Raw genomic sequence first — 25,344 nt, 5'->3', positions numbered from 1 at the left:
ACGGTTTTAGATGCCATGGTGATTCTAGTTTTTTAAGTGATTACATTATTCACTATAATTGATATAATTTATAATGAAATGTGGATTAAAAATTCGTATAAACTTCGTATATATCTGTGACAGTTTAGTTTGTGATATGCTATGTGTTTGAATGTTTATAAATCATCATTTTCCAGAACAAAGGGCATTTAAGACCAATCATGATTTAGCAGAGGTTGAAATGTTATTTTAAGGGGACAAAATAAGACACAACAATCAGTATGAATTATGAAATTAATATAAGGATTAAAATATAAAAAGTCCTCACAAATCTTAAAATAAACGAAAATTAAACTAAATATAAAAACAAAAATAAAATAAAAAAACATTTTAAAAAACAGGGGTAAAGTTTAGCCGGAATCAAAGTGTATTTTTTAAGGGCGCCAAAATGTGTGGTGATGGGTCCCAAATCAAACCAAAATAAAAAAAAAAAACTAAACAGAACAAAACAAATTGGAACAAAGAAAAAAAAACATTTTAAGAATGAAAAAGAACAAAACGGACCAAACCAAAACAATAAACTAAAGGTAACAAAACAATTCAGAACAAATTAAAACAAAACGGAACAAAACAATAAAAAATAAAACAGAACAAAACTAATCGGAACGGAACAAAATGAAACAAAATGGAACAAACCAAAACAATAAACTTAAATGTAACAAAACTAAATAAAATGGAACAAAACCATTCAGAACAAAATAGAACAAAAAAAACAAACAAACAATAAAAACAGAATAAAACTAAACTAAAACGTAACAAATCAAAACAATTAACAGAACAAAACGGACCAAACCAAAACAAAAAACCAAAACTAAATGAAACAGAACAAATGGAACAAAACAAAAATAAATAAATAAATAAAACGGAACAAAACTAAACTAAACAAAATCGGACAAAACTAAAACAAAAAACAGAACAAAACAAAATAAAAAGGACCAAACCAAAACAATAAACTAAATGTTACAAAACTAAACAAAACGGAACAATACAAAACAATAAAAAATAAAACAAAACTAAACAAAAACGAACCAAACCAAAACAATAAAATAAAAAATACGGACAAAACCAAAACAATAAACTTAACTAAACAAATCAGAACAAAATGAACAAAAATGCACCAAATTCGGAACAAAATGAAACAAAACAAATAAAAAAAAATTTAACAGAACAAAATGAACCAAATCAAAATAATAAAAAAATAAACTAAACTAAATGGGCCAAGCCAAAACAATAAACAAAACAAAATGAAGGAATCATTTTCCAGGACACATTGAGGGCACTAAAAGACAGTCAGTGATTAACGGGGTTCAAATCTGTAATTCCACACAGGACAAATTTCACATACAGGAGCAAGAAATCTATGGCCTTTGCAAAAAAAAAAAACAGCAAGTCATTCGAGCTGGGCAAATTCCCCACAAACACTCCTGAGTCAAGATTGTCATTCATCATCATTCATTATAACTTAATAATCACTAACAGTAGCTCTAGACCTCCACAACCAAATATTCACATAGGAGAAAGAAATTGCACTTGAAACGAAAGTAAAACCAGCCTCATCTCTAGCTTTTTGTTTCTCCATCCGTGTGTATGCGCGTGTGTAAAATGTCCATACTTGAGTCTTGGTGCTCAGGACGGGGTCAGTCCAGGGCTGGTCATGTCTGTTGTTGGACTGGCCAGATACTCGCTGGACTTCAGACTGGCCAGAGATTTGTAACTCGCCATTGAGGTCAAAGATCCACACAAACCCCTCAGAGATGGAGTGTCCTCTTTCCCTGCGGAAACACAGGGTAGGAGAGTGAGGAGACAATGCTAATATCATTTCACAAGCCTGATGCCATTACAGGGACACAAAGCATTGCAGCAGACACAACATCTGAGGAACATTTGCAGGGAATTTGTAACACCAGACCACAAAAGCAGGGGCAGTTCACACAGTTTACTGAAGGGCAGTTTATATTTTATATATGTTATTAATAGCCTATTTAAGTTTTAAGGTGGTTTTTAGCCTATTTTTTTCAGTGCATGCATTGATAGCTCCTTCAAATACACAGAATATACATACTTGTCTTATTTGTGTTTAATTCGATACAATGATAAACACGGACATGCGCATTTTTTAGAAAATAACCTATTTATTTCATTGAAAAATATGTTAGGCCTATATTTATTTATATAGACTATTAAAATATTATTTATTTATTTATTTAAACTAGCCTACATTAAGTTGCATGTCAAATAGGCTATTTAATATTAGAACAATAGGCTATTGCCGACTCGCCGCAGCCATGTCTATAATGAAACTCTAATCAGAAAACAGTAAACACATATGCCAAGAGCAACATTGTGTTAGGGTGCTTTCACACCTACACTTTTGTTTCGGAACGTGTCTCGTTTGCCCAGTTAGCGCGGTTCGATTGGCATATGTGAACAGGGCAATCGCGCTCTATTCCGCGTCAAAGTAATCGCTCCAAGATCGCTTAAATGAGGTGGTCTCGGCTCGATTGAAACGAACCCTAGAGCGGTTCGATTGCAGTGAGAAAGCGATCCGATCCGAGCGCGGTTATATCACAGTGTTTTATGGATATGTAATAGGCTTACGGCTATATGAAGAGAGAATTATGAGTAGGGCGGGAAGTTTCGCGAGTCTCCGGATGCCCGCAAACGAGTGATGATCTCCCGGTAATCTCGCGTCTCCCTCCCGGTCCTCAAATAGGCATCGTCGCGCACCCTTCTCACCCCTCCCCACCGCATCTCTCCTCAGACAAGTCGCGCGCTCACACACCTTGTCAATCACCACCAAACCACCACCTCTCCTGACAGCTGAGCGGGACTCAGCAAAATAAACCCTGACACTCTGACCAATGTGAGGAGAGTTCACTCGCACGTGACTTGTTTTATCTCTTTTGGTCCGATTGGAAACTTTGCAGTGTGAAAGCGAACCGCTCCAAGAGCAAAGAGCAACAATGTAACATTTGTAATCTCTGTTTCGGAACAACTGAATCGATTCACAGGTGTGAAAGCACCCTTAGATCTTAGCAAATACAAATGTGACACTGTTCATGATTACTTTTGTGATTGATTAGACCTGAAGCCGCACCGTGCTAACTAAACAAAGCATTGGAAAACTTCACCGCATAGAAACATCATGTGCGGGAGCAAGTCCTCTATCCGCCTCCCGTCTGAAAGGACCGTAATGCATCCTTGTTTCTTCCGTGCCTAGATAAATATAATTTCATTTGCTTTCATCCATATGTATTATATCCATTTTGCGGCAGTCCCGCGGGCCGAGGATAATGGCATGAACCCGAAGTCATCATCAAATCCTATCCAATCGCACTGTTGCATTGAGTCTTGTTTGATATCATTTTGGTATCAGCAACTATTTAGCTGTAAGAGTTCATATTTGCAGATTTGCATTGATTTGAATTTTTTATCCATATCAAAGGTAATGCAAATACAGTACGTTATTAAATAAGTTTTAAAAAACAGCCAAAAGGTTAAAAAATATGTTTAGATATGGTTAAATATATTAATAAAAGTATTATACGTAACACTGCTGTGCCCCCATGTGATAGTATCGTGTATCGCGATCTCACAGGGGGACGATATGGCGATCTGAAAATTTCGTATATCGCCCAACCCTATTTTACACACAGTGCTGCTCATCACTGTCAGTTCCAAACCAGTGGACCAATCAGAAGAACTCAGAGGCGGGGTAATCGTCGCAAGTTTCTGTTTACAGGCACACTGTATGTTCTAATACAAACATGTGAATTACATGTATGCACAAAACTGCAATATTGCATTAAAGACATGCAAATAAAGCAGCACCCAATGAGTCAAAGAGAACAAAATCGTCACTTGCTGATTAGCTGGTGCAAAATATCAAAAAATAAAACCGGAGCTTGCGGCTGTAGGAAAAGCTGCATGAATCTTTATTTAATAAATGACTTGCGCCTCCGCAGACAATGCCGAAACGCAGTAAGCGAGTGGTGGCGTTTGAAGGCGTGACACACGGAGTGCAGATGCTCTTGACAATTCTGGAGGTAATTATTAATGTAACAACACCAATACTGAAATGGTTAAGGCGTTAGAGCTGAAGATGTTTGCCCGAACCTGAAGGAACCCAATGGGTTTAGACTTAATTTCTATCATTTTAGATAGGGTTGGGCCAGGCTCATTCTTGCGCTCCGGCTTGTGTGGTTAATGAACAATCATTTGTTACAACATTAAAACCCATCCGTGCGAAGGAGAAGTCAAACCGAGAGAATTTTGCAGAGTGGGAAAATGTACAGCAAGCTGACAGGGGAAATGACGAGGTCACTCGCTACATTGAAACCGCTTTCATGGAAAATGACATGGATGTTCTTGGCTGGTGGGAGATGAAAAAACAATCCCACCCAAAACTTGCAAAATTAGCCAGATCAGTACTATGCATCCCAGCTAGCAGCAGCATTTGTGAAAGGGTGTTTAGTGCTGCTGGACACACTATCCTGAGCGCAGGACCATCTACAGTGGATTCAATAATGTTTCTCCTCAAAAACATGTAGCCTAATCTTGGTGAGTAAAGGATTTTCAAATTATAACTAAATATTAAATAAAAATGCATATTATAGTCAGAATATATAGGCTATTGTTGCCATTATTCTTTTAATATTCAGCTTCACCGTCGCCTTAAGGCCGGATTGTGAAGAGAAGTGGCGAAACAAATCCCGCAGAGCTGTTATCTTAATTTCGTTCTTGAAAAATACCCGTCATCATTTATAATTTATTTAATTCAATTTGTTAGGAAAGATTTATTTTTATGGGTGTGTTGGCCAATTTAGAGGCTAAGTGTATATAGGCCTATTTAGAGTGCTGAGATGTTACAGTGGACTTATTTTATTTCTTTGTTCCAACTTCTAAGTGTCCTATACGTTTGTTATGAATAAATTATGATAAAACACATAAACAACTCATTCTTTAAAAAAGGCAAAAGAGCTGTGTGCATGTACACATTTAAATAATGTCAGGCTGTAAACGGGTTTAGGCTTTTGAAAAGCTGTCAATCAAAATACTTGTTAAGCTCGGGCCCAATTCTGTCGGTCTCGGGCCCAATCAGGCCTAACTTTTATGGCTCGATTACAGTTCTATAAGGTATTTTAGAATGACCGAAATAACAATTAAGATATTTTACAATGCGGTCAGCCTGCTGGTTTGTCCATTCACATTTTTATCATCATGTGATCTCTTACAACAAAATCACATGGCTTTTTTAATGCGTGTACTGGAATTTGTTCACTAAAATGTGCATTTTAAAAGACTATATTAAAATTGTAAAAATTTACATTTTAAAAAATGACAAATTATTTGTATTTATACATTATTACATAACTGTATTTAAATATGCTAATTTTACTTTTCAAAATGATAGTAATGAGAATCTACAGATTTTCCACTTAGACAAAACTGCAGTCCAAACTACATTAATCATTACAATAATTAAAATAAAGGTTAAATAATTTAAATTGCTTTCGAATTTATTAATGTTTTAATATATTTTGGTAGAACTTTAGTTTAGGTCACTATTCACTGCATTAACAAACCATTAACTAACACTACCAATCCTACTAATAAAACTACTCATTAGCTGTTTATTAATAGTTAGTAAGGTAGAAGATGGTATTAGGTTTTGGGTAGGATTAGGGATGAGTTCGTATCCTATGTAATAAGCCAGTAGTTAATATCATGATTTGTTACCTAAACTAGTGTTTTGTGGGGTGTTTTCAAGAGTTTCACCCAAACAGCAATACTGAGAGAATACTGTTCTCTTCCCTCAGGTGGTGTAATGACATAATGAAGTGACATCATCTATAACAGAGCTCGTTATCAGACAGTGACGTCATCATAGTTGACTCGCACGCACGCACACACGCACGCACACACACACACACACACACACACACACACACACACAACAGACCTTCTCTGTGCCAGTGTGCAAGTCCTGCTTTGCTGTCCAGACTGTGTGTGTTGAGTTGTACAGGATCCAGAGATGTCTGAGAGAGACTCATATCTGCAGAAAGCTGCTCCAGACTCGGGAAACTCTTCCTACACACACAAAAAACCCATTAACGTTAAAAATTATGATAACAATTTACAATAAAGTTAACCTTAATTCAATCATTAATTTAAAAAAATGCATTTTTATGAAGTACAGTGTTTATTAATCTTTTGATAATTATCCTTGTTAAAAATGCAAATGTTGGCTTAAATGTTTTGCAACTTATTACTAGACGTGGCTTTATATATGTATTATTAAATGACTTTGATTATCAAAAATGCTTTAGAAAGGTTTTGTCACTGTTCGTTCAAATTTTAGCAATTTTTAAATGTATTTTTGAAAAATATATGACTTTATCCAATTTAAACAGAAACAAATATTTAAATCAGTCCCAATTCACTGTTAGTAAGTTGTAAAGTAGTAATGCCATTAGTAAAATTTTAAAGAAAAGTATTATGTAAATTATATATATGCGTTTATGCTTATTTACTAAAGTTGAAATGATTAGTCAGCATTAAAAAATACTCTTGTTTTTGAGTTTTCATTTTTATCACGTGACCTAATGTGAAGGCCTGCAATATAATTAATTGTTGAAATAAATGATTATAATAAAAATTTGTATAATCAAAATGATTAGCCCTCCCGTAAATTTTTAAATGCTTTATTTTGGCTAGAATTCAAGCAGTTTTCACTTTTTTAAGCTATTTTAAGGTCAACATAATCAGCCCCCTTTAGCAATATTTTCTTTTGATTGTCAACGGAACAAACCATTATAATACAACGACTTGCCTAATTACCCGAGCTTGCCTAATTAATCTAGTTAAGCCTTTGAATGTCACTTTAAGCTGAATAACACTATCTTGAAAAATATTATGTACTGTCATCATGGCAAAGAAAAAAAGAAATCAGTTACACTGCATCTGGAAAGTATTCATAGCGCTTAACTTTTTCCACATTTTTTTTTATGTTACAGCCTTATTCCAAAATGGATTACATTTATTAATTTCCTCAAGGTTTTACACATAATACTCCAAAATGACAATGCGAAAAAATATTTTTGGAAGTTGTTGCGACGGTGTACAGCCACTTTCAGATCTCTCCTGAGATGCTCAATAGGATTTAGGTCTGGGCTCTGGCTGGGCCACTCAAGGACATTCACCGAGTTGTTGTGAAGCCGCTCCATTGATATTTTGGCAGTGTGTTTTGGGTCATTGTCCTGCTGGAAGATGAACCATCACCCCAGTCTGAGGCCAAGAGCAGTCTGAAGCAGGTTTTCATTCAGGATGTCTCTGTACATTGCTTAATTCATCCTGATGGGGTTCCTGATGGGGGTGGGGGGGCTAATAACTCTGATTTAACTGTATTTGACATAATTTTCATAATAAAAATCCAACAAAAATTAACACCAAAAAATAAAGTTCAAAATAACACCCCTTTGTATATTTAAGTGAGAAACAGCACTGAAGTTTGGTTTACAATTCGATCAGCCCATTTAATATAAGCCTCTGCAGCAGATTATCAATACATGAGAGCGATGGCTTTTGGAAGTGTGCCAGTGCTGTAATGTGATTTGAGAGCTGCGGACGCGAGCTAAAACTAGAGCCAGAGAGCCTTGGCTTCCTGAATCATTCGCTGACCATGAAAAACTTGACTGCAATCCAATATTAGATGAGTTGTGTTGTGAAGTTGCATGTATGAAGCACATACTCTTCCCATGGGCCTGTGCGTTTTCTGTACAGGAGCGTATCGAGAGCCACGGCATTGCCATCCAGAGCTCCAGGTGAAGGCCACTGGTTTGTCAGGTGCGAGGTGAGCTCCTGTCTGGAGCGGAGGTCATGGTTCTTCAACACCGTCCTGGTGGAACAAACAAGCATAAATCAAATCTCACAACTTTCTGTTTTATTGGAATATGGTAGTATTTATTGTATTGTGATTTACTTATTTAAAGGTGCTGTATGGCCGTTTCTAGACACATCTAAAGCACACATGTACCATTATGCATTTGCAGATGATTAAGAAACATGCTAAGTGAACAAACTTGTTTGTCTGAAAAAGCTAAAGTTAGTTATTCTCCTTTTAAAAATGTGCATTTACGTGTCGGAACATCCGTCTTTGTGTTTGGCCTCTATAACCCACCCACTACCAGTTTACCCAATTATAATTTGGCACTCCGGGTGGACTTGGTGGAAAACAGTGTATTTCATTTCAGATTTGAAGGCTGCCTCAATATATGTGGCTTGATATTACCTTTTTTTAATCACCTGTCACTGTGACTAGTAGTTTTTTCAACATTACTAGCCACTCACCATTTTTCCGGTACCACTCCGTGGATCAATTGGTACCGGGCCGCACAAGAAATCATTAATTGCTTCTGTTTTATTTATTATCTGAGTCTGAACAATCTTTTATTTTGAAAAGTCTTTTATTTTGAAAAATGACCATATGCTTTCGGTTACATCTCGGCCACTTGAGCGCCCAAATTTAACCCACAAGCAGCAAAATGACTAAGAAACAGGCGTCTATGGAAAGTTTCTTTGCTAAGGGGAAAAGGCCCGGTGAAGGACCCACAAACTGCCAAGGAATAAATCCACAACCCATTTACACAGCCCATTTGCATTTACACAGTGGCCATTTCATCTATGCAGACACACCAGAAAGAACACTAACATTATAGAAGACACTGCAAAAAGCCCATTCCCAGCCACTAGACTGTTATGCCAGCCACTATTACTGACAGGGTATTCGAATGTCTTCGAGTGTCAGAATGTTGTGATACAGGAGATTTTATTATGGATTGTGGTGCGCAAATTCAGCTGTATTTATTTTAGGCTTTTTTTTAAAGCATGATGGTGAAACACAAACGCCCTTATGAACGTATTAAAACATGTGCTTGTTTGTTGTAAAAATTCGTAATCATGACAAAAAAATATATCAATTTGTGGATCTCCTTACATCCAGGAGCAGCGTTCCTGCTATTGTGGCTGGTGTATTCTGGGAAATTTTCTTACCCCTTGGTTTCGAGTGTCGTCTTGAAAAATCTTTGTTCGAAGAAGTATTTAGCCCTTGCCCTTAGCCCTACACCTTCAAGCTAAAGAGAATTGAGACACCAAGGGGAAGGGCTAAGGGGTAGATTTGGGATTGGGATTGTGTCCATTTCAAAGAGAACCGTTTCTTTTTGAACTTTTAAACTGTGCGCAACAGCCCTCATCACAGAAAGTGAAGATAGCCCGTGTCTCATTGCGGGCGTGATTATCCTCTCATTCGGTATTTATCGGCTTTCTTTTGCTCACGCGAACACAGTTATTTTTGTCATCTCTCACGCTGACCCTAAACTCTGCTTTTTAAGAAAACTACAATTTAAAAATGAACTACAACCATCCAAAGTGTCTAGTGCGAGTGGCTCTCTAACACGCCACAGTTAAAATCTATCCGCATTTGGCGGGTTGGCGGGTGCTAATGTCAAGCCGTATATGTGGATATAATATATACTAAAGCAACAAGTGAGTGTAAAAAACAGTGCCACCATGTGCATGTGGGTATTTTTGCTTTTAATTAAGCATCAAAAAAAGCATTAGACCACCCCTTTAAGCTGCAGTCTAAAATTTAAAAAAAATTCACCATCCTGGTTTGGATTGCAGTTGTTTGCAGAATATTTCATTTTTTACACAAATGTATCTGTTACGTTTAATGACTTTAATTTTCACAAATTTATTTGAGGCATTAAAGAAGACACTTGTGTTTAATATGCTTACTATTTATATAAAACCCCTTTTGTGGACACAAAAATCAGACCCACGTTACAATATGAAAAATAAATAAAATAAAAATGCTGCAGTTCGGGTCTTTTGCTGGCTTTAACATTTAAAAACACTGCGCAAAGTGTAAACACAACCTAAAAAAAAAAAAACGTTTGAAAATCAGCAATGCTTGTCCAAATATTTTACCTCCTATCACACAACCACCTGCCCAAATCTCCAAAATCAATTTTCATTGACAAGTCCCTGACCGTACCCCAACATACACAGCACAACATTCTGCGCCAAATATTCCCTTTAACTTCAGCAGCTGGACTTGAAAACTGTCCACTCAAGTGAAAAATCACTCTTAGCGGTGTGCAAACACTCTCGGCCCTCAGTATTGATTCATCCAGATGGTTCACTGCAGATGATACTAGGAAACACAAACAGCTTCACATGGACAGAGACACACTTGTATCTGCATTTGTAAACAACATATATACAAGTGTGCACTTTGGGTTGTTGGAACCAAGAAACTATTGCCTTGTGGCTGCCAAACTCTGCAAATATACTTCATATGATTATCGAGTTAAACACCTCAAACCATACATTGACATTAGCAAGATCTCCCCGGATAAGACTAGATAATCAGAATTCAACACCAACTAGCATACTGATTATCCTATGAAATCATTCAAATGTGAAGATTTGGTGTGCTAAACAACATTTTTTATAATTATAGTTGATTATTCAGTTTTTCATGGCACACTATACTACACAAAAGTATGGGTAAAAAAGATTCAAATTAATTGATTGGTTACTTCAATAATGGCCCGTTTCCACTTGGTGATACGGTACGGTATGACAGTGGTTCTCTCGAGGGGTCGCGGGACAATGAAGGGGGGTTGCCTGGTGATTTCCAAAAATCTATTTATTTTTATTAAACCATTAGAATTATCATATTTTATCCATAACTATACTGAAAAGAAAAAAAAAATAGTCATCTATAGTTACTATGTACTATATAGTTACTATAGTAGCTTCTAGTTACTAGTTCTATTAGATTGCGACCCCTGGGGAAATTACATTATATTAAAGACAGCAATAGCGTCAGATGTAGCAGATTGATTTTATAACACTAGGTTAAGCTTTCTGCCACATTTACAGCACTGACATACATAAAAAAAATTAAACGAAGAATAGACTTGGGTCTATTGGTGTGTGTGCGCCATTACTGGCAAGGTTTTTGTATTTATAACACCTCAGAGGATATTTTGGTTGTCGCAAGTCACTGGCATTGTTATTTCGGGGGTCAAGGGCTGAAAAGTTTGGGAACCCCTGCGGTCCGTTTCCACTGTCAAAAGATTCCAGACGAGCAGCTGAATACTATTGGTTTACAGAGATATGTCACTGTCTTGTGCACAAGCCAGGAAAATCAAATGAAAGGAATCGTCATTTTTATATACTGTACACAGCCGAAACACCGTAACAACACAGACATACAATAATGTACCATGATTGACCCAAGCTCAAACAAACCTTGTCGCCGTCTTGATGAACAGCCACAAAGCCAAGAAGAAGAGCAGAATCTACCCTGCGTCCTGTTGTTGTTTATAAGGTCGTCTAAAGTGCGAGCATTTTTGCTTTGTTGAGAGAGCTCGCGTGCATGTCTATAATTGAAATAATGAACTTATTGAGCTGATGATAATAACATGGGCGTGATTATATTAAAGTGCTTCTGACATCCTTTCAGAAACGGACAAACCCAAGAGTGAAAAGCAAAAAAACAGCGAATGATTCTTTCAGCAGCCTAAAACATAAACAAACTGCCATGTTTAATTTTTATCATCACCTTTTACATTTCCTCGAGCGACAATGACGTTGGCTGAAACTATCTGTCATACACCATACAACCATTGGTACACTTTTGGCAGTAGAAACACAAGCCTGATAAAGGTGACCCGTACCAACCTGTACCATACAGTACCACTCAGTGGAAACGGGTCATACTGCATTAATAAATTATAAATACTAAAAGGTGAAAGAAAATGCATGTAAATTATATAAGAAATGTTATTGTATAGTAAAAATAGTTATTGTTATATAGAATATACTATTCTGTTCTTTCTATTCTATTCTGTAATAGTTAAAAACAAGGTGTGACATGGTGGCTAAGCAGCTAGTACTGTCGCCTCATAGCAAGAAGGTCGCTGGTTCGAGTCCCAGCTGGGTCAGTTGGCATTTCTGTCTGGAGTTCGCATGTTCTCCCCATGTTGGTGTGGGTTTCCTGTGGGTGCTTCGGTTTCCCCCAGAGTCTAAAGATATACACTATAGGTGAATTAAAAAAAATAAAATGGCCGTAGTGTTCGAGTGTAAAGGAGTGTGTATGGATGTTTCCCAGCACTGAGTTGTGGCTGGAAAGGCACATTGTGTAAAACATGTGCTGGATAAGTTGGTGGTTCATTCCGCTGTGACGACGCCTGATTAATAAAGAGACTAAGCCGAAAAGAAAATGAATAAATGAATATTTAAAAATAATTGTGCTTGTAATGCAATTACAATTCCATATTTTAGTAATACAAATCTGGAATAAAATCTACTACTAAAAACTACAGAAAATAATGTTAAGGTTGAGTGTCGGTTTTAGTGTTTAGAGTGGCTGTAATAATAATAATAATAATAACTAGTAAATATTAAAAAAAAAAAAAAGAATATTAACATGATTTCTGGAGTATCATAGGACATTGAACATCGGACACTGGATTTTATAATTTTTTTTAAATTGTATTACAACAGAAAGCCTTTTAATTTATGATAATATTTCAATTTTACTAATTCCAAAATGTTGACAGGTTTAATAGTTAGAGATTTACTTTCTTTAAGTAAATTTACAATTTTGTGGGGTGTAAGAAATGGGTTATTTTTTGTTTCTTTCCTGTTGCACTTAACGATCAACCAAATAACCAGAGAAGGGTCTTATAAACTTAAGACTAACTTCACACCTTTCTCCAAATTTCAGGAGGGTAAAATATTGACCCTCAAGCATGACCAAATGACCAGAAAAGGCTCTCATGACCTTAAGGTTAACCTTCAAATTTCAAGAGGTAGAATATTCACTCTATGATAATCATGCTGCCTCTACAAACCTCAAATTTGTGCTTTGCAATTAGAAATAATCCGCACCTAGTTGAAAAAGAGAGAGAGCGGGCCTGATCAACTTACTCTTTCCTCTTACCTCACTGGCCAACCTTTGGCCAGCACCCAAATTCTGACTATGAAGGTGAGGGTTTCTTGCTAAAACATTGGAAGCTCAGCCGTGGGATAAGTGCACATCGCCCAGCATTTTCAAACACACGTGTTGGTTTTCCAATGTGACTGCAACAGGCTCCCCAGTCGTTGAAGAGGAAAATGACGGCACATCTCTGAGGTTGTATATACGTATATCAAATTGCTTAGGGTTTCATTATCTGTCATTTATTCCTGTAATCCTTATTACTCATCTATATTTCGCATTATAAGCCTTTTATGCAGTTTTCCTGTATTTCGGTTAATGATGTTCATGAGTATGATTCATGATTATTGATTATTATTGTGATAATTGATTCCAGCTGTGTGTACCAGCAATAAACAGATGTTTTGCTTGATTAGTATGGTGTATGGACCGTTATTGGTGTCTCCTCTTGTTGATTAGCACCACACTTGTCTCATTTGCATAAACACAAACAATACTAAAACCTTTTTGGTATTGACCTTATTCTAAAATGCGGAAGTGCGCCTGTTTTCACGATTGTCTTAGAACTTCCGTTTCAGTCGCCTATGGGAGAAATGACAAGGAATAATAAACGGCAAAAAACGGTCAAACTACTTGCTCTCCAAACAAATGTTTGCATAACTATACAGACCAAGTAGAATAATATAACAAGAAAATATCAGTTTGCAACATCAAACAGCGAAACGAGCAGTTTTTAATGTCTAAAAATGAATGGAAGTGATTGAGACCGGAAGTCTCGTGCCAAAAAGATTCAAATGGCAGCGCCCGCTCGTCTGCGGAGAATAAGGTCAATACTGAAACATTTTACATACTAAAATTGGGGGCATACTAAAACATGGGAAACGATACTAACCCACATTTATGTACACATATACCCTTATCTAGCCAATTGCTTGTTAATTGTTGTATAATTAGTTTGTACAATTTATTCAAACACGAAAATTCTGTCATTTTCCAACCGCTTGTTATTTTTGCAACTATAAAAATCAATGGTTACCATTAAATTTCTGGTTAACCAACATTCTTCAAAATATCTTCTTTAGTGTTCATCTAAAGAATCAAGATTAGGAACAACAACAAATTAAATTGTTGGTCTCTTAAATACTTGACACATTGTTCACAACACAATCAGTTTAATATACAAGAACAATAGCCAAAAAAAAAGTCACAAAACAATCAGATTCTTTGTCCTGCCATCAGTCTCTATTACACTCCTCCCTTCCATCTGATCAAATCCTCTCTCCGCTTACATGCTGCAATAATCTATTAAGTTATTTGCGTCAGTCTCTATAGAAACCCGGCTCTGGTTCAGCTTGTGACGTCTCTCCAGAGCTCAGCTGAACCGTGAACTCCAGCTGTCTGACAGAATGAGCCGAGAAACGCATTCAGACATCATCCGCACTGACACTCGCAAAACGCTGAAGATTAACCGCTCTTCAAAATAGATGAGCAGCATAATATCTGCATGATAAATGAGAGCACGCTGCAAAAAATCTCTTTAAGGCGAGACAAACCTTTCGTCTTCTGCAACGGCACATTTATATGAACATTAATCATGCATACATAAGCAAATTTAATAAAGAGCTGTGCCACTTTTGCATGCAGGAATTTAGCACAAAATCCATAATCATATTCAGCAACCAACCACAATTCATTTTATCCCTCTCAAGGCAGGCGTTGCAGATTTGCAACAATTAAAAATTAACTACTTTATTACTCCAGATACATATTTTATGAGTTTTTTTACTCAGAAGTACCACTTCAGGACTTGCAGGAGGTTGTCAATTAGCAACAAACAGTTTCCCCACTTGCACACCAGATGACACAAAAGACAAAAACTGTTTCTTGGAGTACCACATGACAAAGTGACTTGGAAACATGACCTACTCAAAGAGGATTTGAGATATTGGATTGGGATCCCATATTGTTTTTGTTGTTGTTCTCCCACAGAAAAGCAATTTGTTACATTGTTTAAAAAGTTGTATATAAAAAGTTATTGTTCATATCATATTCAGTCGTCAGTGTCTAATTACCACACTGGGCCAATGTGGCAAATCTGCAACATCCCAGAATGCCTTGCATGTAAAGGTCTCTCTAAAAAAAAAAGTCAGGAATCTATTTTACTACCCTATATGATTATTTTCCACAAATATCAGATTTTTCCTGTTTATAAAACTTAATTTGAGCCTGAATTATTATTGTTGGCCTTAAAGGTGCCCTAGAGTGCATCGACTCAATAAATTGACTATGTTGATCTACACAGTAGGTATTTGGCTTGTGTACGTATAAAAATTCTCCAGAAAAGTTTTATAAGCTCATTTATAAGCACAGGAATTACCCTTAGAATGAAAACATCCATTTTGACCATATTTGGAAGGGTCTAAATGAGCTCTATTCATGAGCTCTGCTTTGATTTACATAAAACGAGGAAACTGTTTTTTTAGGCTCATGCTATATGTCATTTCCATGTACTGAACTCTTATTGTTCAGTTATGCCCTAAAAAGAAAACCTGTGTATATCTAGGAGTAGTCTAATAATAAGAGCGGTCACATCACTTCATCAGACAAAACACAGACTGATATGTTGCGCACTGTATCATTAATATGCATGCGCCAGGATGCATTTACTTAATATTTATGTGGGACGTTTATTTTGAAAATGGTAGCTGTGCATCAGGATGTAAAATGCTGGATATACGGATTGTAAATGTATTCACCTCCATTCTGAAGAGGCATACGGTGTTTAATTGTATCTTTTGGTATATTATTGTGTTTATTGTTTAACTGAATGTAACTTGGACCTAAAAAGGTATTAAACAACAGCAACATTTCTGAGCGCAGTAAAGGACAGCAAATTAAGAACAGCAATGACCAAATACGGACTGAGTGCTTACAGACAGACTTAGCGTGTGATAGAAACATCTGTACAAATTTTAAACATATTTTTAAAAACTAAAACTGAAATAGACTAATTGAAGCTAAGAAGAAAAACTTATAATAAAACAAAAACTAAAAAGCAATTAGCAAAATAGACACATTCTATTCAATACTTCTTTGCAAACTGCATTCAGCACTAAAGGTTTGGGAGTGTTTATGTTCCTACCTGATTTGATTATGTTCTAGATCACAGGTGTCAAACTCAGTTCCAAAAGGGCCGCAGCTCTGCACAGTTTAGTTCCAACCCTAATTAAACACACCTGATCAAACTAATTGAGTCCTTCAGGCAGAAAGTGTGCAGGGCTTCGGCCCTCCAGGAATTGAGTTTGACACCCCTGCTCTAGATTAATAGTGTCAGTGTTTGAGACTCACAGCTGATCCTGCAGCTCCAGTATGATGATCTCGAGCTGCTCTTTCTCCAGTTTGTGGCTGATCTCGGTGTCGGTGAGCCGCTGCAGCAGAGCTTTATTCTGAGAGACAGACTCAGAGAGCTGAGCTTCTCTGAGACGCACTAGCTCCTCCAGATAACCCTACAAAATCACAACAGCTCACGTCAGAGACTTATACAGGAACATCTCATATATATGACACACAGGACTGAAGCCATCAGAACACATGACCTAAACTGCAGACTGTCAGATATTTAATATGCGAGCCTGGAACACAAAACCTTCTTATGTTTCACAGGTATATTTTGGCATTAGTGACAAATCCACTGTATGGTCAAAATTATAGATTTTTCTTTTGTGCCAAAATTCACTAGAATACTAAGTATTAAAGGTTCAGGACACCCTGGAGAACTTTTTTTTTATATATATTAACAGATTTGTGTGTGTTGAGCATCAGTTAAGACGATGTTAGCACCTGTCAGCTTTAATTGTGGGGAAAACTGGATAATTTTGTGCTTTTGTCAGCTAATTTCAGCTTCCGGGTTTAAAATGATTTTTGGGGCGCGATCAAAATCGGTGACGTAGCGCAGAACTGCAAGTGCAATGATGACGCGTCGGTTTCTCATTATTATTCATAGCGAGGTTTTCTTATCCTATGAGAAGAGCCGGCTGCTTAATTATTCATCAGACCTGCCAGACTTGCCAGAGTCAAGCCCGAGCTGTGAGACACAGACCGACAGTTTATGAAGTCTCATATGTGTTTGTTTCCATGATCCACGGGGTTTGTTGCATGTTTTCCCCCGCGATCTTGTCAGGGCCGATCATACAGCAAAGCTGTGTGAGTGTGTTGCTAGCATTTTTGTCGGGAGAGCAGCACGAGAATTAGAGAATGGCGGACGCTGTCTTTTATCAGGAGTTCGTTCACATTCAGACACATCACTGTGCTGCTGTGTACGCCTAAATCCTCCAGATTACCAGCAGGGCTAACTGTTAAAATAGACAGGTCAGGAGACCTGCTGCACTGAGTCTGCTGGATACGGGGATTGAGGGAGAAGTCTTTGGTCAGGGTTTACATGAACACATTTATCTTTATAATGATATAAATTGTGGTTATGTGTATTTGAAATAACGAATAACAAATGTAGCAGGGCACTAAATCACTGTTCATTTCTTTGCATTTTAACTTTGTGAACTATAAACTCATGCGTCTCCTCAAGGCTTGTCTCATTTTGTGAGCTAACTGACATCAACAGTTGTTCGCTCCCCTTCTCCCCTGCTGGCCACGCCCACTCCTGCCCTATGCTCGCGGAGCTCCACGCCCATTAATCATGCATCTTTTGAAAAAAATCTGAAGTAGACTTTAACCGAAAGTGGGGGGTGTCATGGCCCTTTAAAGAATGTTTCATGAAAACATGTTGTTCATTTCCTACTGTAACTATATCTAAACTAAAATTTTAATTAGTAATATAAATTCAGCGATCAGTCTATACACAACTGATCAAATGGTACAGGGTCAGTGTTTTTTATCATCATTATTAATTTTCTGTGGATATATATATATATATATATATATATATATATATATATATATATATATATATATATAAGATTAATAAGATTAATTATAAGATTAATTGCTATAAATTCTATCATTTTTACTTGCGTAATATATGTATATCACCGGCCACTTTATTAGGTTATTAGGTACAGCTGTCCAACTGTTCATTAACCCAAACTTCTAATCAGCCAATCACAGGGCCGAAACTCAATGCATTTAAGCATGTAGACATGGTCCAAACAATCTGCTGCAGTTCAAACCAAGCATTAGAATGGAAAAGAAAGGTGATTTAAGTGACTTTGAATGTGGCATGGTTGTTGGTACCAGACGGGCTGGTCTGAGTATTTCAGAAACTGCTGATGTACAGGGATTTTCATGCACAACCATCTCTAGGGTTTACTGAGAATGGTCCAAAAAAGAGAAAATATCCTGTGAGCAGACATTTTGTGGGAGCAAATGCCGTGTTGATGCAAGAGGTAAGAGGAGAATGGCCAGACTGGTTCAAGCTGATAAAAAGGCAACAGTAACTCAAATAACCACTCATTACAACCGAGGTATACAGAAGAGCATCTCTGAACGCACAACACGTCCAACCTCGAGGCAGATGGGCTACAGCAGCAGAATACCACACCAGGTGCCACTCCTGTCAGCTAAAAACAGGAAACTGAGGCTGCAATTCACACAGGCTCACCAAAACTGGACAATAGAATATTGGAAAAACGTTGCCTGGTCTGATGAGTCTCGATTTCGGCTGTAAATTTGGCGACAATAACATGAAAGCATGGATCCATCCTTCCTTGAATCAACGGTTCAGGCTTGTGGTGGTGGTGTAATGGTGTTGGGGATATTTTCTTGGCACACTTTGGGCTCATCAGTACCAATTGAGCATCGTTACAACACCACAGCCTACCTGACTATTGTTGCTGACCATGTCCATCCCTTTATGACCACAGTGTACCCATCTTCTGATGACTACTTCCAGCAGGAAATGTACCATGTCATAAAGCGCATCTCAAACCAATAGAGCACGATGGGATATGGTGGAATGGGAGATTCGCATTATGGCTGTGCAGCCGACAAATCTGCAGCAACTGCGTGATGATATCATGTCAATATGGACCAAAATCTCTGAGGAATGTTTCCAGTACCTTGTTGAATCTTTGCCATGAAGGATTAAGGCAGTTCTGAAGTCAAAAGGAGTCCAACCCATTACTAGTAAGGTGTACCTAATAAAGTGGCCGGTGAGTGTAAAAATTTGTATCACATATATATATATATATATATATATATATATATATATATATATATATATATATATATATATATATATATATATATATATATATATATATATATATATGACAGTTATGACTTATTTATGATAATACATGAGCCACTAAAATAGTGAATTCACACAGATTTCTAAATGCAGGATGCCTGAAAGACACATTTCCTTCACAGCCAATGAAAGCCAAAACAGAAGGACAGGGAAGTTTACGGTGCTCTCTGGTTATACAATATGATATTTCCTTTTTTTTGCAAACAGAAGTTCAGCATTCTGCACACACAGTTCTCTCTCCACACACTCAAACAATCTGATAAGCAGTGGTCCTGACCTTCTGTTCCAGCACGACTCTGTATTTCTGCTCCAGCCTCTTGCTCTTGCTGAACCAGCTGCTCTGATCCGCCATCAGACTGGCAGCCATGTGGGATTCAGGAGTTCCTGCTTCACTGCCGCTGCTGCCCAGCGTCCTCATCTCCTCTTCATCACTGCTGATACTGTCAGAACTACAGCGCACATGTTCAATATATGAGATTTAACCATGTGCTTTACAGGGATAGTTCTCCCAAAAATTCATATTCATCATTTACATGTTTCAAACCTTTATGAGCTTCTTTCTTCTTTTGAACACATAAGAGGATATTTCGAAAAATTCTGGAAAGCTGTAACCATTGACTTTCATAGTGTTTGTTTATCCTACTATGGACAAACTTACAGGTTTTCAGCCTTCTTTAAAATATTAACTTCTTTGTGTTCAACAGAAGAAAGAAGCTTATAAAGGTTTTGGGGTGAACTATCTCTTGATATCGCTTGATATTTAATAACATATTTTCAATATAACATCATACAATATATTACATGCCTTTATGTAGCACTCTTATATGAAATGGATTAAGTGAAAGATAATTACCATGACACAGACTACATGTTGTTAGAAAATACAGAAAATTATGAACTGCAATTCTTCTATTCGAATGTTCATGTTATTCTTTAAAAGGCACCTATTTTACCCCTTTTGCAAGATGTAAGATAAGCCTTTGGTGTCTCCAGAATGTGCAAGTGAAGTTTCAGCTCAAAATACCCATCAGATTATTTATTATAGTCTCCAGAATCTGCCAATTTTGCTGTACAGTGTAGCTGTTTTTGTAGCCTGTGGCTTTAAATGCAAATGAGCTGCTTCTCCCCGCCCATCGTTCCCACAAGCGTGTCTGTTTCTCATCACAAGTTATTTCAGATAAACAGCACAGTGACAGAGACAGACTTGGATGAAGCTGAAATACAGCTCATTAGTCAAAAATTGCCGTTTGCAGTACACACACACACACACACACATATTAGCATTTACTGACAGCATGCGGCCAAGGTGATTATATCGGTTAAGAATTAGATCGCGTTTTTTGGTTTTTATTACAAACATGCACCGTTTTAAAAATGTTTTAAACTTATAAAAATCACAGAGAGTTGTAACAAATGTTTTAATGGCAGTTTATTTGCAAAAAAATGTTCTGTGGACATGTGTATACACAGGCACATGCAGAGACATTCCAAGAGGCATGTGTACGATGAAATACTTGAAGAGGGGGGAGAATGGTTGTTGGGTGGAGCGAGGGCACTTCAGATCATTTTGGAAGGGCACTTTCTATCCTTGACGAAAAAGGGCATGTGCACTGCACAGGTTGAGCCCTATGTGTGCACGTGCCTGTGTATACATGATATTATTGAAACATGGTGCCTATCAATCAATGGTGGGTTTTATATGCATTTTTTATTTCTCTTTGCTATTTGGGGTTATTGGAACCTAATTAGAATAAAACCTAAGTATCATCTTTTGATAAGATGTACTTATTGAGAAAAATTATGTACATATATGTGGACTCGTGGTCCAAATTTACACAAAACACTTTTTTCCTGACTGTTTTTTAATGCATTAAAGACATATTATTTTTTTGAACATGTTTTGACTATCACAGGGTAAAAACACTTCTTTTTTTGCCCATTTTGAACAGTTAAAAATAGTGTTTGGGACATTTCTTATACTGCAAAACAGTTGCAGGATGACTCTGTATGTTTGTAACAAAATATAAAACATTTAAAGTATTTTAAATAGCCACTTAAGAGCTAAAATTTGCTGTCCACTTATGTGGCCACTAAGAAAGATTCACTAAGAAAATTCACAATTCACTCCAATATGACTGTGGACACACTGAACATACACACAGCTCTGTCCAAACAGCTTACAAAAGTTGATTTTCATCATAGGTGCCCTTTAAAAATATTACAAAATTATGAAAAATGCATCAGGGTTTTAGCCAACAATGAGTTTTCAATATGATCTGAAATGCTTCTTAAGCATAACATCTGCTTGATTTATGATTTTACACATGATCATTTCATATAGCAGTCAAGTCTATAAATACAACATAATATTTTACAGATTTTAAAATGCAACTAATCACTACAAAAGCAAAGCTGATTTTAGTAGTAATTAATTAGTTCATTGGTTCTGCAGTAATTAAATAAATCAATAAAATGGTATATTGTGATAACAATTTGGACACACAGTAAGAGTCGATAGGTTCATGTTAGTTTAGGAATTTACTAAAACGACTCAAGAATGAACAATACTTGTACAGCATTCATTGATCTTTTTTCAACATTTAATAATGCATTATTCATTCGTTTTCCTTCGGCTTAGTCCCTTATTCATCAGGGGTCCCCACAGCGGAATGAACCGCCAACTATTCTAGTATATGTTTTACGCAGCGAATGCCCTTCCAGCTGCGACCCAATACTGGGAAACACCCATACACAATCATTCACTCACACACACACACACACACACACACACACACACACACACACACACACACACACACACACTTATACACTAGGGCCAAATTAGTGATTCCAAATCAACTATAGCGCATGTCTTTGGAATGTGGGGGAAACGGGAGCACCCGGAGCAAACCCACTTCAACACAGGGAGAACATGCAAACTCCATTAATACATTATTAAAATCCAAAATTGTGCTAGTAACATTAGCTCATAACAAGAGCTAACAATGCATGACTGTATTTGCATTAACCTAAACAGAGATGAATAAATCCTGTAATAATTGTGCTGTTTATTATTAGTTTTGTGCTAAAGGAACCTTAAACTATATTATATTAATAACATGATTAAAATACTAATATGATGAAATAAAAGCAGCATTGATGAGCACAAGCTTACGTTTGAGTGAATTTAAGGTAAGGTGTGTAGTCGATGACCACGGGACAGCCTTCATCAAGCCCCTCCCCCTTCAGGCAGAAGCTGTCAATCAAAGAGGATAGTTTCAGCATGGGCCAACAAATGCACTTTGTCTGATGAAATATATTATTGGATGTGATGATCCAACAGAACCTTAGGAGGTTGCTTATCTATATTTGTGTGTGAGAGAGTGTGTGTGTGTGCGTGTGTGTGTGAGAGAGAGAGAGAGAGAGTACATGAGCGTGTGGCTCGTATCAGCAGGTGTTTATCGAGCGCCACCCATATAGTGAATGATCGTCATCCTGTCCTGCGGTGCCTCTGCTGAATGTCACGGTCGCCAACAGACAGGAAGTGAATGAATATGATTATACCTAAAGTCGATGGTGTTCAGGCCAATCAGGGTGTCCGCCAGAAGCCCAGCCTCCTCCCCCAGAAGTAGAGCCCCCTCCTCGTAAAACCTCCTGGCAGACAAACACAAGATGAAAGATTTTTTTTTATATTGAGCTGCATTTAAGCTTCCATCAATGTGCTTTAACATTTCTAATAAGATTATTTTGATTTAGAGCATTTATTTGCAGAAAATGACAATAGGTTGTTTGAAATCACTTGGTTGTGGAGGGCAGGGAGTAAAAAACTGAATGAGAGACGGAGGAAAGTAGGTAGTTTTGCAATTTATACCATATTTCTAAGGAGATACAAATAGAAACTAAGCACATATGCTGGGCATGATCCTTATATCATGAAGATGGCGGTTTTTCTACTAAACTAAAGTATATTTGCATGTCATTGAGGCGGTAGATACTGTGTAAGCTATTACGTTACATGAAAAAATACTATAGTAAATACTAGTGTTTGGAAGCTTATACTATAGATAATTACTTAATAATTATTAATTATTGTCATAGTACTTATATTGTTGCTGTGGTAAAACACAACAGTAGTAATAAGCAAATTATTCAATGGGCTTCAGTTTCTATAATTAGACACCATCATAATGCAGCACAGTTTACACTAACATTACAGTACTTATTAGAGTTTATCAGTTTATACTACACCTTATATAATATACACAATATTCTGTAGCATTCGTTAACAAAGAGTTACACATTACATACTTTATTATGTGATTCAAAAACATGTTTATTATAAATGACTATAGTTTTTCCACCATGTGGATATCTTCCAGACATCACGATAACAGATGAAAGCATACAAAAGCGTGGACGCATAGTCTACATTATTATTTATTTATTTTTGTAAGGGGATATAATCCACAGTAATAACCGTCAATTTTTGTTGCAAGGGTTGCATTTCTTTTTTGTTCAGTCACCGACACCAAACATTCACCGATGCTGCGCATATAGATGTTAACGTTACGGCAGTTTATTCTGCCAAAACACCAGTAAAGACTTGGATTATTACGAAACAAGATGGAGATTTCATTGCGATTAGATGGCAGGGTGCATTATTTATATTCTCCTGGATTTTGTATAAGTGTGGTGGTGTTTCTGATTTTATATAACACATGAACATATTTAAACACATAGCTAGGCCTGTATATAATCTTTATTTGTGCTGTCAAATGATTTATCGTCTTCAAAAAAAGTTTGTACACATGGATGTATTGAATTTTTTTTTACTACATTCTTCCATTTTTTAGCCAGTTCTTGAGCTTTCCCCTGTTTATGAGCAAAAACCTTTGGTGTTCTATAAAAGCTGTTCTGCATTTCTTATTATAGCCAGTTTAAACAATTATAAACAACACAAAACAGAAAGATTTCGACGTTCTGATATCGATTCCTATGTAGAAGAATCACTTATTGCCCTCCATCTGAATTTCACGTATCGTCAATGATGTCATGTGAAAACAACCTATAAATCCATAACAAATAAATTACATGTTTTCAGACCTTAAATAGTGAACTAGAAGAACAAATGAAATCAAAACTAACCATATGACTTTGTTAGCTCAAATTTGTAATTTTGTGGTGAACAATTTATCTGTGCATGTCATTAAGAAAAAATTAATGGTTTGGCCATACGATCTAGACCTAAAATCTGAAAAAGCAACGTGTTTGTTTCCAGTTAAATTCTCAGATTATGTCTGTCTTAGGTATTAGGCGTGGCTAACATACTTAACCACGCCCCTCCAACTGTCAGTTATGACAACAAACAGAAATGGCGAGGAGGAGGAGGTTGTAATAACTCGAACCGAAACCCGGTATTTATAAATGAAAAGCTTACTTTACTACATCCAATCAGCTAGGAGTACAAAAAAACAAGCCACGCCCACTGCGTTATCATTTATTATTCTATTTCTCTGGGAACAGTGTCACGCAAATGAAACAGAATTATAATAAATGGTCACAGCGTCCGGTTCATGCAGACTTTAAATATATGTATTTAAGTATGCATGTATTAACATTTGTAATTATAGGACTTTATAAAAATAAAGGAGTTCTAGATTTATAAACATCTCATATGTAAATCATGTCAAACACACATGCACACATTTACATCAGTGAAACTGTCCTTTTACACTAATCAGAAGCAAAGAATATGACATTTTTAAATATCTAAAAATGCTAGCAAATCATGTTAGTGGTTGTTTACTTCTGGTCTACAATCAGACAATAGTTTATTACTTTCATTCATTCATTTTCCTTCGACTTTCAAAGGTCGCCACAGCCGAATTAACCACCAACTATTCCAGCATATGTTTTACGCAGTGGATGCCATTCCAGCTGGGAAACATCCCCGCTTACACACACACACACACACACACACACACACACACACACACACACACACACACACAGACACACAGACACACAGACA

General features: G+C 36.8%; 2 protein-coding genes across 3 annotated transcripts in view; both read right to left on the bottom strand.

Annotated features, from left to right (window-relative positions):
- Positions 1 to 25,344, bottom strand: part of dpy19l1l (dpy-19-like 1, like (H. sapiens)) — a 754,017-nt gene that overhangs the window by 297,787 nt on the left and 430,886 nt on the right. The gene's annotated exons all lie outside the window — the stretch shown is intronic.
- rundc3b (RUN domain containing 3b) overlaps positions 1,343 to 25,344 on the bottom strand; it is a 47,683-nt gene continuing 23,681 nt past the window's right edge. The window contains 7 exon segments of the mRNA NM_001007416.1: positions 1,343 to 1,811; positions 6,002 to 6,129; positions 7,790 to 7,936; positions 16,400 to 16,557; positions 19,591 to 19,762; positions 22,489 to 22,569; positions 22,878 to 22,967. Coding sequence (NP_001007417.1) covers positions 1,666 to 1,811; positions 6,002 to 6,129; positions 7,790 to 7,936; positions 16,400 to 16,557; positions 19,591 to 19,762; positions 22,489 to 22,569; positions 22,878 to 22,967 — 922 coding nt within the window. The 3' untranslated portion in view covers positions 1,343 to 1,665.

The sequence above is a fragment of the Danio rerio genome, chromosome 16 (genome assembly GCF_052040795.2).
Source record: "Danio rerio strain M-AB ecotype USA chromosome 16, GRCz13ab, whole genome shotgun sequence".
Lineage (NCBI taxonomy): Eukaryota > Metazoa > Chordata > Actinopteri > Cypriniformes > Danionidae > Danio > Danio rerio.
Note: the sequence above shows the minus strand (reverse complement) of the source record. Positions and strands in the feature narration are given on the sequence as shown.